This window comes from Kwoniella dejecticola, chromosome 3, assembly GCF_000512565.2.
Source record: "Kwoniella dejecticola CBS 10117 chromosome 3, complete sequence".
NCBI classification, from domain to species: domain Eukaryota; kingdom Fungi; phylum Basidiomycota; class Tremellomycetes; order Tremellales; family Cryptococcaceae; genus Kwoniella; species Kwoniella dejecticola.
In genome coordinates this window covers 2,300,988-2,317,432 of record NC_089303.1, presented here as the reverse complement: position 1 = coordinate 2,317,432, position 16,445 = coordinate 2,300,988, and the positions used below count along the sequence as shown (strand labels likewise).

At 48.3% G+C, this 16,445-nt stretch overlaps 5 protein-coding genes across 5 annotated transcripts; 2 read left to right on the top strand and 3 right to left on the bottom strand.

Moving 5' to 3' along the window:
* Positions 1 to 2,051: 2,051 nt before the first annotated feature.
* I303_103224 (uncharacterized protein) lies at positions 2,052 to 4,617 on the top strand (the record flags this gene model as incomplete). The annotated part of the gene is made up of 11 exons (XM_018406572.1): positions 2,052 to 2,220; positions 2,295 to 2,421; positions 2,513 to 2,662; positions 2,728 to 2,787; positions 2,867 to 2,944; positions 3,020 to 3,276; positions 3,363 to 3,502; positions 3,581 to 3,669; positions 3,775 to 4,102; positions 4,236 to 4,321; positions 4,386 to 4,617. 11 exons carry the CDS (start codon positions 2,052 to 2,054, stop codon positions 4,615 to 4,617), a joined length of 1,716 nt encoding a protein of 571 aa, XP_018265066.1.
* A 547-nt stretch (positions 4,618 to 5,164) lies between these two features.
* Positions 5,165 to 7,279, bottom strand: I303_103223 (uncharacterized protein; the record flags this gene model as incomplete). The annotated part of the gene is made up of 7 exons (XM_018406571.1): positions 5,165 to 5,218; positions 5,291 to 5,839; positions 5,935 to 6,057; positions 6,131 to 6,230; positions 6,320 to 6,487; positions 6,635 to 6,858; positions 7,160 to 7,279. 7 exons carry the CDS (start codon positions 7,277 to 7,279, stop codon positions 5,165 to 5,167), a joined length of 1,338 nt encoding a protein of 445 aa, XP_018265065.1.
* A 547-nt stretch (positions 7,280 to 7,826) lies between these two features.
* On the bottom strand, positions 7,827 to 12,290 carry I303_103222 (uncharacterized protein; the record flags this gene model as incomplete). The annotated part of the gene is made up of 11 exons (XM_065968718.1): positions 7,827 to 8,771; positions 8,828 to 8,950; positions 9,063 to 9,557; positions 9,672 to 9,800; positions 9,928 to 10,440; positions 10,503 to 11,350; positions 11,423 to 11,477; positions 11,538 to 11,630; positions 11,694 to 11,814; positions 11,930 to 12,024; positions 12,117 to 12,290. 11 exons carry the CDS (start codon positions 12,288 to 12,290, stop codon positions 7,827 to 7,829), a joined length of 3,591 nt encoding a protein of 1,196 aa, XP_065824790.1.
* A 957-nt stretch (positions 12,291 to 13,247) lies between these two features.
* Positions 13,248 to 14,073, top strand: I303_103221 (uncharacterized protein; the record flags this gene model as incomplete). Its single annotated transcript, XM_018406569.1, has 5 exons — positions 13,248 to 13,308; positions 13,474 to 13,565; positions 13,684 to 13,727; positions 13,873 to 13,964; positions 14,057 to 14,073. 5 exons carry the CDS (start codon positions 13,248 to 13,250, stop codon positions 14,071 to 14,073), a joined length of 306 nt encoding a protein of 101 aa, XP_018265063.1.
* A 685-nt stretch (positions 14,074 to 14,758) lies between these two features.
* Positions 14,759 to 16,393, bottom strand: I303_103220 (uncharacterized protein; the record flags this gene model as incomplete). Its single annotated transcript, XM_018406568.1, has 2 exons — positions 14,759 to 16,180; positions 16,268 to 16,393. 2 exons carry the CDS (start codon positions 16,391 to 16,393, stop codon positions 14,759 to 14,761), a joined length of 1,548 nt encoding a protein of 515 aa, XP_018265062.1.
* Between the last annotated feature and the right edge of the window lie 52 nt (positions 16,394 to 16,445).

Here is a 16,445-nt window from a genome sequence, read left to right as displayed (position 1 = left end):
CTCTTCTTCCTCGTGCTCTTCGTCTTCGTCTGCTGTTCGATACCCATCACGGAGGCTTGGAACCCTTATCTGGCTTGTAAAGCCACTTGTAACGCGGGTTATCTCAGCTGTATGAGTGTCTACGGTGAGTAGCTCTTCAATCGATTCAATCGAAGGAATCCTTGATAAAACCTCCTTTCCTGGAACTACGAAATCATTCTGTCTTCTCCTCCGATATAATCGGTCCTCATCAATAGAATGATCCGCTGCCTTTCGCCAAGACTGATCATAGTATGACAGCTGACATCACGAGGTCAGGAAATATACGGATCTGTAACGCTGCGTTGAGGAGCTGTTTCGCGAGATGCCTTTAGCATATCTCGCAACGCCGTGACTACCACTGTTCCGCTTCTATGTCGCCTTACACTATAATCCGTCGTCAAATTCTCAATGACACTTTCCAGTCTTCATGTTGTAAATGATGTTGCATGCGAGAAGTAAAAGAGAGAAAGCGCGAGTATGAAAATTTTATCTAGTTAACCAAGCATCTACAACACTTCACACGTGTATAGTTGTATGATCCTGGAGATCGACATTTCGTGAAGCACTATTTTTGACGGAAATGACAGACACGCCGTACCAATGAGGCAATGCGTACTCGTACCGACGTTTGACGAGCAATGTTTGCTGGGCTGGTTTTGTGACCACAGCACGATCGCACGTGACGCTTGCCACTGGCATCCGTCAAGTGAAGCTTGATACCTGACTTGCCATCTCGATATTGATCAAATCCTAGAGAGGATGTCCTTCGATATGACCTGATTTTCCTCTGGTAAACCTGGTCAAAACGTATTTGTCGGCCCATTTCTGGTTCAGATCTCCGCTCGACGTCTGAAGCGAGGTTTGGTTTCAGCAGATGCCCCTCCGAGGTCCAACAAACAGCAATCGTCGAGCCCCATTTCGTGTTAGCGCGTACTGATTTCACAAGTACGGAAGGAGACGGGGTCCGTTGCAGCATTCAGGGGATCAGTTTTGTGCCTAACAAGGAATTCCTAGGGTGATAATGCGATCGAACATCTAGCCGCATGTACTTCGCAAAGCGGATGAGATGGGGACCTTAGCTGTTACTCGTGCTGAGACCCGAGGCTGGGAGAGATCAGTCAGTGTCATCCAGCCTTTCCCTATAGCGATGAGACTTATAGCTGGCTCGACACTGCTTAAGCCGTCCAGGCCAAAGTCAAAGTCCTATCCCAGCTCCCACGCATCGAATGGTGTTAGAGCGGCATCAGACTGAAAATTTTCATTTTTGACCCTTAAATGCTGTTACCGGCGGTATTCCTAGTTGAACCGATACCCAAAGATCCGTTCCAAACCCTCAGCTGATCTGCCTTTTTCGGCATTGGAAGAAGTTTTCGCGTCCTGCTTTCGTCTCGTTTATTTCTTGGTCCGTTATACTGCTTGCCTTTTAGTCTAATTCACAATAATGACGTTGAAGGCTGACCATTACCGCATTCTAATCCATTACAGTCTTGCTGCTCCTCTACTGACAGGTGACGTACCTGAAAATTCACCCTTAGCTTTCAGCAAGTTGCCGATGACGGAAAAACCGTCAAGAAGCGTAAATCCAGGCGACCCTCGTTTGTCTAGCTAGCTATTTGACGCGTAATGGAATCGTTCTCCCCTCACACCCTCCCTCTCGCTTCTGCCTAGCCCTCAAGCATCTTGTCGGTACTCGTGACGATGACATTCTGGGTTCCAGTCTGACGTTTGCCAAGGGATCGAATGACATGAAGGAAGGGGACTAATAGCCCCTTGGGGATATTTTCCTACGACCGTCTTTTATTTTGCTCTTCCGATGATGCAAATATAATTTCTCAGAGCAAACAACAACAACAAATTTCTCTAGATCCTTTTCTACTTTTCTCTCTCACAAAACGCAAAACAATATCTGTTTTTCATCCAATTTGCTTCTCTTTTATTTGAACACGCCCAATCGTCAGACTGACCTCAAAGACGCTTTCTCACATTCATCGATCTCTCATCTCACGTAAAGCGCAAAACATCAAGACAAAATGGTCGCTGCTATCAGTGGTGGTGATCAAGGACTAGATTCCTGGGGCGATTTCCTCAAGAAAGAATATCGAAGACCCATACTGTTCTGTGCTTTGATCGCTATTGCACCAATCGCATATGGTTATGATGGTACATACTTCACCTCGCTGTTGGAGACGGACGTATTCAGTGAGTAAATCGAATTTGTTTATTGAAGATGGGATGAAGGGCTTGACGCTGACGAAAGCTTGTGCAATTTGCAGAGAAGCAATTTGGTGAATACTCTGCCAAGGACGATGGATACATCATCAACAGTTCCGACCAATCTCTCTGGGTATCAATCATCCAAGTCGGAGAAGTCGTCGGTTCTCTCGCTGCTGGACCTATCGGGTAAGCTACTCTCAGCACCAAGCACCTTATCAGGGAATCTGCCAGTCTAAATGCGATGATATCGAGGCTAAATACATTGTTTGTTACATAGAGATTTCTCCGGAAGGAAAGGTGGTTTACTCGCAGCCATCATCCTCCTTGCGCTCGGTGTGGTATTGCAAATGATCGTCATTGGAAGTTCTGCTCTCTTGACTGTCGGTCGGTTGATCGCTGGTGCGGGTATCGGTATCATTTCCAACGCGTAAGTCTCACTTTGCCTGCGACATTCAATGGCTGTTGTCAGCTAATGCAGATGTTGTTATACAGTGCTCCTCTGTACCTCTCCGAGATTCCGCCTGTAGAGATCCGAGGTGCATGTGTCTCATCGTAAGTTCTTATCCTTTATCCTGAAATCTGCAGAGAAGTAGTCGAAACACAAACTGACCAAGGATCGAAATGCGTGTAGTTGGCAATTGATGTTAGCCATAGGACAGGTCATTGGTGCTTGTGTCGGTCTCGGATCGCACACCAGGTCTGATACTTCGTGAGTGAGAATCATGGCCCTCGTGCATGTCCTAATCTAGAGAGTCAGTGTGCTTAGTCAAGTGATGTTACGCAGATCTTGGAGAATTCCTATCGCAATCAACCTTGTCTGGGTCGTATTGCTTTTCGGAGTCCTCTTCATCGTTCCCGAGTCGCCTCGATGGTTATTGTACCGAGGCAAAGAAGCCAAGGCCGAGCGAGCCCTCAAGAAGATTCATGCGGGATCAGAATACCAAGATTCCCTCGTACAAGAGCAGCTGGCTATCATCAACAAGTCCAGAGAAGAGGAGGCTCAGGCTTCCAGCTCCAAGTCGAGATGGAGTGATCTGTGGAGTGAGTCCGCCGCAATCAATCTAAAACAAGCGATTATCTATGCATATCACGGAATTCTGTGCTGATCGAAATTTGGTGTCCTTAAGGAAACCCCGTCGAAAGAAGGAAATTCATCGCTACTGTCGGTATTCTTGTATCTCAACAGATCTCAGGTGTCCAATTTATCTTCTCCTACACTACTACTTTCTTCACCCTTGTCGGGCTCAAGGATACCTTCATCATCACCGTGAGTCGACAATCGATTCTCCACGACCAACATCACAGCGCTCTTCCAGCCTGCTGACCTGCCATACCCTCGCAACAGATCATCGTCGACTGCATTGAAGTGCTCGGTGTGATCGCAAGTTTCTTCGTAGTTAACAGGTTCGGTCGACGACCATTACTTCTCTACACGTAAGTCCACCCGCCATTACCCCCATACCATCGGGGACTGTCAGCTTTAAAATATGCATGGAGAGCATGGGCGCTGATAATGTCATGATGGTAATTGCTTTGTAGCGGTATCTTCATGTTAATCACCCTTCTCGTGGTCGGGTGTCTTGGAGCCGTCGCAGGCCAAGGCGAGCGATTCGAGCCTTACTTGGCCAACCACCCTTCGTTCGGTAAAGCCGTAGCAGCCATGATCTGTCTTTACGTCTTCGCCTTCAACGTCGCTTGGGGACCTTTAGCCTGGGTAGTCGCTGCCGAGATGTCGACCGGTCGAAACAGACAAAAACACTTGTCGATCGGTACCGCCCTTTTCTGGGTTTCCGCCTGGGCAGTCACTTTCACTTTACCGTACTTGTTCCAGCCTACCGAAGCTGGTCTTGGACCCATGATCGGTTTTGTGAGTCCACGCAATCTTTATACATATCTATCTCGAACCACGCGTCCAGCTTGACCGCTATGTGGAAACTGTCTTCTTTGTCGCACTATCGTGGCGCAGTGACAGTGGCTGATACCCCTTGCACTCATATCAGGTCTACTCGCTTGGAGCTTTGGCGTCGTTGTTATTCGTCTACTTCTATATCCCAGAGACGATCGGTCGAACTCTTGAAGAGATCAAGTGGGTGCAAATCTAACTTATGCAAGTAAAGATCGATGCTGATGGTATGGTGCTTTTCCTGCAGCTTCATGATGGAGGCTCGAATCCCTACTAGAAAGTGGAAAGATTTCGACCTCGCCACCGTCGTCGCCAAGGACGAAAAGAAGGGTACAAGGGGTACGACTGAGCACGTCGAGACTTCTGGAGGAGCTGCCGCTCTGGCTTCTAAGCCTGAGAAACCAAGAACAAGAAGATTCGAAACTTCTTTTATGAATAAGAAGAACGCTGAGGATTTGGCTGGTTCTGAATCTCCTTAAATGTCTGGATCCTCATCACGACAAGTCGGTCGTTACTCTGGGAAGGGACTCGAAAAACATATCCGATCAATCCCGATGTTTGTCAGGATGAGAGGAGTAGTCATAATCAATCCATTATATTTAGTAGCTTAGTGAAACGGACAGAGGGTCGAGGGATTGCCGTCGATATTGAGAATAATTAGAAGATGTCGAGGACGGGTGACATGAATCGCAAAAAGCATAAAGAAACATAGCATACCTCAAACCTCGCACATATGTAGCTGTAGCCTTACATGCATTATAGATACTAGAATTGCCATTTGCTGCGTTTCATCTCAACGAAATGCCCATGACTTTGGGGAGCTTTGACATAAATGGCATAAACAGGTGCATGATATCATCTTCAATTCATGTAGACTTTCTACATTATGGTCCGAGTATGCGATACAGTGAATTAGTATGGTTATTTCAACGACGAGTACATAACTCTTCGCGCTAAATGCTCTTGCATCGATTGACGAGCATTGTTTACTCTGTCCTCTCAGTACGGTGACAGTGCAACGAGGAATCACCAGCCTTCTTGTATTCTTGCGTCTTCGTCTTTCTCAGGTATCCAGAATGTCTACACAAAATCCAGATATCAACATTGCAACGTCAAATGCGCAGACGTGCATAGTCTGTATAGCGGACTTACCAGATCTTCTCCAGCCACAACAAACATCTGCAATCTATTGTTAAACCTGACCGCTCTGCTGGATCCTGCACCACCTTTCAACGTGACTTTCGCCCTCAAGTCGGGAATAGGGATCGTGTGCCATTGAACAGCCTTCGCATCTTTCTGTCCACCTTCCAATTCTGTTCGAGTCAACAGAGTTTGCCCTTCTGATCCAATCTTCGTGACCGGGTCATCCGTCAAATCCCAGAAGAGAATCTCCCCGTCTGCACTTCCAGAAATGACGAATTTCGAATCAGAGGTGAACGAAACCTCTTCTCCACTCGTTCCTCTTCTCGTTCCTGGTGGCTTGTTTCCGCTCTTGTCCCGTTCGAGTCCTTGGTGGCCCACTAGTCGCCTGAGGGGTACGAGGTCGATGGCGTCAAGCAAGTAATGCACGTCGGAGGATGTGCCAATCAAGAGGTATTCGCCATTTGATGAGAAAGATATCGAGGTGAATATAGGTTTTGGCGGGGGAATGGAATCTCTGGCGAAGGATACGTCGTTCAAAGGGGTATAGAGGAAAGGAGCCTGCAAGGCAAAGAAGAACAGGCGACATCAGCTATTCAGCAACTGCGAAAGTGACGGGCCGAGTCCCATTGAAATACGTGTGTAGCTGGACTCACTCTGTCCATGGTACTTGTAGCGTACATCATGATTGTCTGGGTGTCGGAACAAGCTACAGCGAATACAATTCCTTGATTATCTATCGCTGCAATTGCTGATCCACCGACATCTTTCACAAGGCCCTGAGTAAGGGTAGAAAAGCATTCTCGCATTAGCCCATGAAGTCAAGGAAAATTCTTTCTTGACCAGACTCACCTTGCACCCTGACGTTCGTAGATCCCACAATCTGACTGTACCATCATCGCCTGCCGTGATAAATGTATCATCCACCGGACTCACGTCGACTGATCGGACTCTACAGTTCAACGACAAAGATATGCGCAATCAATGCCCACTCGCGGTCAGGTGTCATTGAGATAGGATAATGTGGATTTCCGGACTCACCTAGCCTCGTGACCTTTGAAATATGCCAAATACTTGTTATCGTGCATCGAATGATATCTGACCGCATGATCATCGCCCTTGGTCGAAGCATGCACAATCGTTCCCGCTTTATGAGTGAATCGAGGGAGGTCTATACCGTATTTCCTCGAATACAGCGGCTTGATTTTCCTGACAACCAGAGTCAAAGCAAGCGATGGAGATCAAAGGAAACGAATGGAGTGAGCACGACAGCAATGACACCTTGACATCATAGTATACCAGGTAATGGAAGTTGAGGGTCCCAGGAATGAAAGGAGAAGGGAGGGAAAGACTCACTTGGCTTTACGACAATCCCATAGGACAAACGTATCATCGTCACCGGCAGTCACCATCCTATCTCCCGCATCATCGAAGCATATCGAGGTGATATTCCTCGTTGCTCCCCCGGAACCGGTGGGGGCCTTCGGGTCAGCACCGTAGCTGAATATCGGAGAGTTGGCGGAAGAGGAAGGTTCGGGGTCGAGGGCGTCTTTGAAGTGTTTCGAAGGGCGGAATTTGCTCTGGGCACCCGAAAGCGACGAGCGGTTTGTGCGATTGGGATACATCCAAGACGAGATTGAAGTGATTCAGATGGAGCATCACAAGGTATAACGGGTTAGAAACGAGCAGGAGTAAGATTAGATTCGAGTGGGTATGATAGTGAAGTTTGCGCAGCAGGAAATAGGTATATCATATAGTCAGCTCTATTTTGACGGTCGTACCATTTTGAGACCTTCAAGGACAATTATATGCAGGCCAGGATGGATCACAAGTCGGTGAAGAGAAGAGTCGGTGAAGAGAAGAAGAACAGGCGAATCTCACCAGCAATTCGGCAGTCAGAGGAACTACCTCGGGTTTCTGAGGTGTGGGACCACCGTTACTGGGGCCTGCCGAACCCATTCCACGAGGAGCAGAAGGGGCAGAGGAAGAACCGAAGTTCATATTGATATGTCGGTGAGAAATGACAGCTTCGAGACGAGTAGGTATCTTTTCGGCAGATGCCAGGTATTGTCTAGCCTGCTGAGATATTGAGACGAAGTAGGGCGAATTCGTTGTTGGATTATCAGAACGATAAGAATCCAAACGAAGGGAATGTTATGTCAACTTTGTTTTGACTTTGACAACGCGTACGAGTACAGTGCGCAAGTGGAGGTCAAGAAATCATCCCAATCTTACGAAGTGACAGTGGAATACATCAGTCGAATCCATGCATGAAGACATATTTGTAGATGATGCATGCTCAAAAGATTGACAAGTCGCTGTAGCCCCGCATACCACAGCTTTGTCATATCAAGTACATGTGATCACAGAAACAGGAAACATCGATGCCCAATTTAAAAAGTAAAACAAGTCAGATCGTCCTCCTACTCCCTTATGCTCGTCCGGATACTCAAGTCGTTCCTATATATGCACTGCTTGAACCCTCCTTCCAAAACAGTCGCCATGACCAGATCACTACCGGTATCCTTGACTTTTACTCCCTATGACCTCATTGCGGAGGATAGCCCGTTGGTCTTTGAGAGGCAAGGGAAGGGTCAGGCGTAGGTAAGGGATTAACCCCATGTCCATTTGGGCCCGGGTGTGGGTGTACGCCGTTGGGCTGTGTCTGAGCTTGCATCATAGGATACATCTGGCCGGACGACGTGGACACGGATGGGTTTAGTCCTGATCTAGCCTGACTTGGTGCACTAGCGAGATGGCGTCCTTGTGAAATTTGTGAAGGGGACGATTGCGGCCCATTGGAGCTCTGCGAGTACATATTCTGTTGTTGTTGAGGTGAGGGTCTTCCCTGGGATTGAGGTTGAGGTGGAGAAATGCGTGATTGTGACGGCTGGGCAAGTTGATAATTTGGCTGAGATTGAGAGTGTGTTTGCGACATGTGCGAGTGAGGGTGCTGCGGGGTCACGTTATGAGGAGGTGAAGCTTGATAACCTTGTACCTGTTGAGGCATGGATTGCGGGGTCGGACAGCTTTGCCGATACCTCTGTCGCTGCTGTTGATATTGCTGCTGCTGATAGACCTGTTGCTGCTGTTGTTGGGTGGAGTATCCGTGTCCATGTTGCCCAGGCGCAGATCCAGGAGATTGATCCGGAGGATAAAATACCGCATAACCAGCAGGCCTGTCTTCTCTTGCCGGTGGGTGTGGGTAGGGCAAGTAGAATTCGCCTGGTCCTAGAGGTGGAGGAGGTGGCCGTGCAGGATCTAAGGCAGGTACGGCGTGTGGACCGGGTGATGAGCCCGGAACAACGGGATAAGGCGAAGTAGGGTACGATTGCGATTGGCTCAAAGGATGAACCCCTTGTTGTTGTTGTTGTTGTTGCTGAACATGATGATGACCGTTGCTTTGGGGCGGAGAGAGATGCGACTGGGATTGAGATTGGGATTGAGCGAGTCGTTGTTTCTTGCGCAATGCTCGATGTATACACTCTTTGCACTATAAATGCGCAGATCAGTAAGTAGACCGTATTTGTGAATGCAAATTCCGCTCACCTTGAAATCGACCTGATCCCAATTCCTCTTACCTCTACCTTCCCGAACGTCCAGTCGATCATGACATTCAGTATGTTGCCATCGGCCACAATCATCACAGCACACCAAATCGAGGTCTTCGTCCTAAACGACGATGCCCTCATCAGCATGCGCGAGATAGCGAAACAGTACCACTCCGCACAAATCTCTCGAGATATAAACATGATTCCCCGGATTTTTTTGGTTGGACACTCACTATATTCAATCCAACCTTCTTACAGACCTCGCAGTTCAATTCCCATCTTTCCGAGTTGGGCGTACCCACACTCGCCTCATTATCCAGGGTGCTGGAACCTCTCTTCAATGCTGGTGTAGGCTGTTCATCGTCCGAGTCATCCGAGACTTCTTCGCCTTCTCTTCTTCGCTTCCGCTTTTCTCGTTTTCTTTCTCTCCTTTCTCGTTCTCTCAGCTCATCCTCGGCTTTCTTGATCAAAGCTTCTTCCCTCGCCAAAGCTCTTTCTTCTCTTTCCTTCAACCTATCTTCTCTCGCTTTCTGGACGGCGATCGCTTCTTCCTCTTCTCGCTGTTTACGAGTCTCTTCCGCTCGTATACGTTCCATCCTTTCTTCCATCTCCCTTTCAGCCGCTTCTCGTTTGACGATCTCTTCTCGTTCTAGTTCCCGAGTCGCAATTCTCGATGATCGTTTTCGATTGTTCACCGCTTCTTGCTTGATGCGTTCTTGTTCCTTCGCCTGATGGGTGGTGATCACAATCATCTGATCAGTCACAAGATATCGTCCGGTCACAAATGAACGGTGTCAGGAGCATATCTGGATAGGAGGATGACGAGTTCGAAGGTGACTCACTATCAGTACACTTATTATCGTAGGTCCGACTTCTTGAGTCAACAGGTTGTATAATGCTTTTTCATCTGGGTCTTTTGATGTACTGTATTGTTCAGGGAAGGTGCGCCAATCGTATAGAGTCACACAGACCTGTCATACACACACCATACACCATACACAAATACACAGCATTTTGCGTCGATATCAGCACAGACCACCACCTTGAAAATGATGCGCACAGACGCAGAATATAACCAAAAAGGGTAATGTCACTCACAGCTTCCCATTCAATGAAATCAGTCGGTATGTGCGATCTCTCAGTTTCCCATTGTTTGATCAGATCGCTCTTCTCCACTTGCACCTCAATCTCAGGCTCTATTTTCAGTTCATCTTTGATCTCTGCATCTGTCCGAGACTCTTCTATGACTTCACCGGCAGCATTGACGGCTTGAATATCGCCGTTGCCATTGATTGAATGCTCAATCTCTGCTTCGCCGCTGACCGCCGCCATTTCAGGCGCCTTATCACTTTCGCCCGCTGGCGTTGGCATGGTCTGATCGTCCACATCGTCTGCCTTGCTGGTGTCCACTGCCACTGCGCCATTAATCGCCGCTGTTGATTCCTGTGACTCGTTACTTGGCGTTGGTGTTTCAATGGGAGGTGTACACAGAGGTTCAGCTTCGATCTGGGATGTGTCATTCGACTTCTCAATTGTAGCAGCGGATGCTGGCGCGATCTCGGCAACAGCGACAGCGTCTCCAGCTGCAGAACGCGCTGTATCGTCATGGGCCTGCACGATATGTAAGCTATTACCCGTCCGACCAGACAGGTTTGTCTTCAACTTGAACTCACGAGTTGGCCGGTCCGACCACCCGCCACAGCTTCAACCTCTGCGTCATTCTGCTTCGCCGGATTCTCTGCTCCATTGGGCTGTTCGTCTGGGATGTCATCAAGTTTTTCATCCACGTCCATCTTGTCTTCATCCTCTTCAGTTGCATTTGGCATTTCGGTCTCAGGATCTCTTTGAGGAGATTTCACATTGCCATTCGGCTTCTTGCTACTTGCCAAAAGTATCCTCTCATGTTCCTCTTCATCCGTTAAATCACTCAGATCGCTCTCATCTGCGTCTCCGCCTCCGTTTGCCTGTTTAGCTTTCCCCTTGCCTTTGGCCTTGGCCGCTTGAGACTGTTTCGAAGGCGTCAACCATTCATCCGGTATAGCTTGCCATTCATCATCCACATTTCGCAACCTCCGCGATACCCTAGTCCCCAGTGGTAATGGTGTGTTCTTTGCTTTACTCGGACTCTCACTCATCCGAGGAGGGAGAGGTAAAGGGTTATTCCGTGTATTTCTCGAGGATCTAGACGAACTTGGTCCTTCAGCCGCACTAGGCGTTGGATGCCCTCGTTTCAGAGCTTGCGCAGTAGGTGTGGGGTTCCCATAGAAATTCACGCTTTTACGCCGCCTTGATCCACTCAGTACCTCTTCTTCAGCTGGTGGAGGTGGGGTGAGTGAGAGTTCAGGGGTGATCTGGCGCTTCTTGTGCGATTTCTTAGCTGCACCGACAGGTGTCGAAGTCGAAGTGGAAGCACGGGGCTGGGATTTCCGAGCTGCTTTCTTGGCTTTCTGCGAGGACTTCTTGAGTGGTCGAGGTGGCGGCGGGGGTGGTGGAGGTATTCGTTGAATCCATAGGCGATTGTCTACAACGGAGTCAGCGATCGATCAAAATACATTATTTGAGGTGGGCGACAAAAGCAGCTTGGAAGACATACCGTCAAACAGCCAAAAGGTGTTCCCATCTTTATCCCAACCAACAGGCTCCACTCGCTACAAGATTTTTTTTGTCAGCTGCGAAGGTGCAGTAGCCCGAAGCTAGGTCACGCTTACCCAAGTCACAGCTTCTTCCTCGGATTTCAATAATCCCCTGAACCTAGCTGGATCCTCCAATTGCCATTCACACAGCTCATGCAGTATTTGTACCTATCACACGATCTCCTTTAGCACCATAGCAATTGGACAAGACCCTGGGGTACGATCACTGACCTTTTGACTAAGACCTAGGGTTTCCCATTCTATAGGACGATCCTCTGTTCCCAATATACATCTCTGATTCGGCCGGCGCTTGGCATACGTTTTCCGCAGACTTTCGAAGGCATTTTCGCGGCTGAGGGACCCGGAATTATGCATCATCAGTCACCATATAAGCTTGAACCTCATGATGCCTTCCCATTCTTCTCGGAATTTGAAAAGGTTGAAAATGTTGTAGCCGTGCAACTCACTTGATTGATCTATGATACGTCAGAGCGAATAGCAACTTCGCTATCAAGGTGGGTATCAAGGCTTTCTCGTCTCCGTCAAAGTCCGCTTCGAGTGCCTGTGAGTGACATCAGCACGATCCTGTTCGTCGGACGAAAGTGTTAAGCAGAGGAGGAAAAGAAAGGGTTGAGCTTTCGGCTTGGAACTTACTTCTATATCCCAGTCTACCAAGCCGAACGCATCCGAGAAAGTCCACATGAACTGCGATATAGCAGCCCATCTCCAGTCTTTCCGTAGAGTCTGGATTATCGGTGATGGCGGAGGGGGAGGAAGGAGGGTCGCGACCGGAGCGACAGCTTGAGGGGGTGGTAATTTACGGGGCATCGTGCAGCTGGAAATTCGTTGTGAGGAGAAGAGAAGATAAGCCAAACAAAGCCGAACACAGGGATGAAGCCTGTCAATTCGGATATTCTCTTCGGATGATGAGGTCGCAAGGCGCAGAGTGCTGACTCCGGACGTATGAATGGATGTGCAGTATGAACGTACTCGGGAAAAGTACAAATTATTGACCTTGTCGTAGACGTTGACGCTGTGCTGCGATGTATGTGATAGGAATTGACCAGTATGTCACCTCGATGATCACTGAATTTGACGCTCAGACTGTTTCCACTTCGGCTATCCTTTTCGGTAAGATAGTAGAAGATGATGTAACGACCTTGACGTTTTGACCGAGGGCCGACGCGTGTTTTGTTTTGATTTTCCTGCTAATTGATGGATAGGATCCAGGAAGACCGAGATTGCGTATAGATTGAGATGCTTTTGAGGAACTCCTCGCTGGTTGTCGAGGAGAGATATTTACCGAGTATTATCAAGTGATTATACCCAGTCGCGTCTGTACTCGGAGTGATGCGATATTGGGGTAATGTCGAAAACAACAACAATACGTGAGCTGACGTTTGCACAAAGGAAAGGGGTTTCACCTGAAGCCCGTGCATTAATTAGATTCGAGAATATATTTGCGCCTCCTATTTAAATTGGAAAATAGGCCTGCCAGTCAGTCTTTCCCATCCCGCGCCTGGATCCAGTCAACCAACCTATCTTCGTTGATGTATGTTCTGATCGTCAACATTGATCAAATGGATGGTGAACACCTTTTATATTCCTCTTAATCTCTTCCTCCAAAACAACCAGCAATCAAGCATAAACTGAAAGAAGATCTTGCGATCGCACACAGACATAATCACAGACGTTTCGAACGCCAAACAGTTGACATCAGCCCATACGCCGCGAAGATTGGTCTAACGATCTCACCTAACTTACCCCAAGCAAAACAAATACAACATGTCTGATCAAGGTTCACCCGCCAACCCTCCTGCCGAGGCCAAGCCTAAGCCAGAAGGAGGTGAGAATTGACCTCTCTCCTCACTGCCCCATCTGCATCATCACCTGCTTATCGAAAATTCCGATGGTCCACAGACGCGTAGTCCGGGCGGCGAGCTCTGAGATGTCTACAGATGGTGTAGAGAATTGGAGTGCGAAGCTGACGAGATCATTTTGTGTTGTATAGATGCCAACACCTTGAACATCAAGATCGTGTCGACGAATGGTGATGAAGTGTTCTTCAAGATCAAGAAGACCACGAAACTCAACAAATTGAAGGTGAGTGTCAACGCCTTACATTTTATGCTTTCTGCTTTTATACGCTTTGAAGTGGAACACACGAATTCACTCATTTTTTCACCCCTTGCATTCGACGCTGACATTATGGTCCCTCTAGTCCGCATACGCAGATCGTGTAGGTACAGACGTCAACGCTATCCGGTGAGTGATACCCACGAATCCTGATTCGAAGCACTTCACTGATCAAGAAATACTCTTACGCCTTCCTCGTTCTCCACGTCTCATTATGCCTTCATTATTCTCTTTGCTCTGGTCTGATAATCCTCTCATACGCTTGATTATACAGACTTCTATTTGATGGTCAACGTATTCTCGACGACCAAACCGCCAACGACCTCGATCTCGAAGATGGGGACTCCATCGAAGTTCTCCTTGAGCGTGAGTGTCATCCAACCTATGATGAATCACACGCGTCATTGGCTATAAGAGGACTCAATCGTTCTGTGAGCTGATGTGACTCTTCGATACAGAGGTCGGAGGTTGTTAGAAGGTCGAATCGCCACCAAGCACAATTCGGTTCCGTCCGCTCATCCAGCATCCCCGGTTCATGAGCTCCACTTAGACATACGCGTACGGGAAAAATAGTGAGGGGAGGAATGAAGAAGTCGTCAAAATCCTAAGACATGTCATATGGTATATGGCACAAATTCCCACTATCACAAATCTACATATTTCCTATTTCCTTATCAATTCGCTTATATCCTTTTTCTAGACCTCAGTCCATTTTCGCTTCTTCGTGAATCTTCGTGATGTGATGTGACAAGAATATCGAGAATAGAGTTCAGGTGCGGTGCGGACAGGCATGAAGAAGCGCCCTGCCCTGTCCAGTGCAATCAAGCAGCAAGGGCATGGATGTAGCCAATTGCTTGAAAATGCGAGCAAAGGGGAACTGCTCGAGATAGTGATGATTCACTGGCACGCAGGGTGATTGGACTAATCATGAGATAGTAATGCTCATACATGGTACTAACGCGGTATATCGATACAGAAAGGTATACAGTAAGGTGTAGATGTGCAACGTGAATCTGACCCAAAACAAGAAGACGGTGAAAGCGGGACTCCGTCCACCCTTCATCATACCTTCTGACTGATTCGATCCTCAAAGAAGAGCCCCGATCAATGCGAAAGCAGATGATGTACCCTCCCAGCCTCCGTCCATCAACATGGTATGACTACCAAGGATGTCCCCATCCTCCACCATATCCGAATTTCGTATTACCCGCCTCGTCCTGCGCGGCACCTGTCGCCAACGCACCATCAGAGGACATTGGTGTTGTCGTTGACGTTGGGATCAGAGCAGGAGTCGCACCAGCGTCGGCACCGGCACCGGTGTTCGGTGATACTGTGGGTAAAAGGGTCAAGGCTGGTAAAGGTGAATCCAGAGCTAGGAGTGATGGTAAGGTGATACTTGGTAAGGCCAATGCCAAGGAAGGGAGGGTATTAGTCAGATGAGGCATAGGTATTAAACCCTTTTTCTGCATCCATGGATGACCCCATCCTCCGCCATAACCGAATTTCGTATTACCCGCATCGTCTTCTCCCTGCCCTTGGCCTTGGCTTTGGCTTTGGCTCTGGCTTTGTGCTGTGGGAGCTGCAATCGCGGGTGTCGTCACGGTTGTCGAAGTATCAGATGAAGTTGACATCAATGTAGAAGCCCGAACCGAAGTGGTCGATGTCGAGGTAGGTTTGATTGGAAAAAGGTTTAATCCTCTCTTTCTCCATGGTCTTCCCCATCCACCACCGAATCCGAACTTGGCATTCCCCGCTTCATCCACTAAGAGATTCTGACTTTGACCTTGGGCCTGTACTCCGCCTCCGCCCTGAGCTTCAGCTTGGGCTTGGACAGTCACTGTGGTGGTGGTAGCGGGAATCGTCTGGATGATCGTGGCTGTCTCTGTCTGGGTCTCTGTTCGCGTTGCTGTGGCGGTAGCAGTAGTGGTTGTTTGTTCTAAACAATCTTTAGGTTGAGGCTGAGGTTGAGGCTGAGGATGAGGATGAGGATGAGGATGAGGATGAGGATGAGGAGTTCTTCGCCAAGGTCGACCCCATCCTCCACCATAACCGAATTTCAAGTTACCCAACCACCCATTCCCATTTTCATTGCCATCGGTACTACCGGTCAATCCTCCTACGGTGGAGATGGACGCTTGTACAGGAACAGGTATGGGCGCAGAAGGGAAATACGAGATGAAAGGGATAGATAAAGGGAAATCGAATGTATTTGAATCCCTTTTATATACCACTTTCATTTCTGCCTCTTGACTAGCGATAGCATCGACTTTGTCTTCGGCTTCGGCTTCGGCTCTGGTATTACGGTTCGAGGCAGTAGGACTGAATGATCGTCGGCCAGCCGGAGCGGTAGGAGATAATTCAGGAGCGATCAATGCCGGTACACTCGGAGTGGGCGGCATGGAGCCCTGAAAAGTGGCGGCACTGGGACTGGTGCTGGTTGGAACTTGGTAAGGCGATCTAGTCTGTTGACGAATATGCGATTTGAGTTCTGGGTGTTTCTCATTAAGCAATAAGAAACGTCCTTTCGAATTGCGGATGGCGGCTACGTCGTCGTCTGACCAAATCAACATGCATGATGGGTCCTGATGAAAGAAAACGTCATCAGTCTCCTCAACTTCAAGCGCGTTCATGTCGGAAAATGAGAGGGAGGACGACTGTACTCAACTCACCGAGTCTACGCCATGCCTGCATTTCTGATAGTCTGGCGAGGCCGTATCGGGGGGATGATATTTGGCTTGTGTGATCGAGGTTAAGAAGGGTAGTAAGAGGAAGAAGGTTGAAGGAGGGATGAACATCGTTATCGTCACGAATGTTGTTACTGCCTCCGAGATGGTGATATATCCTGTG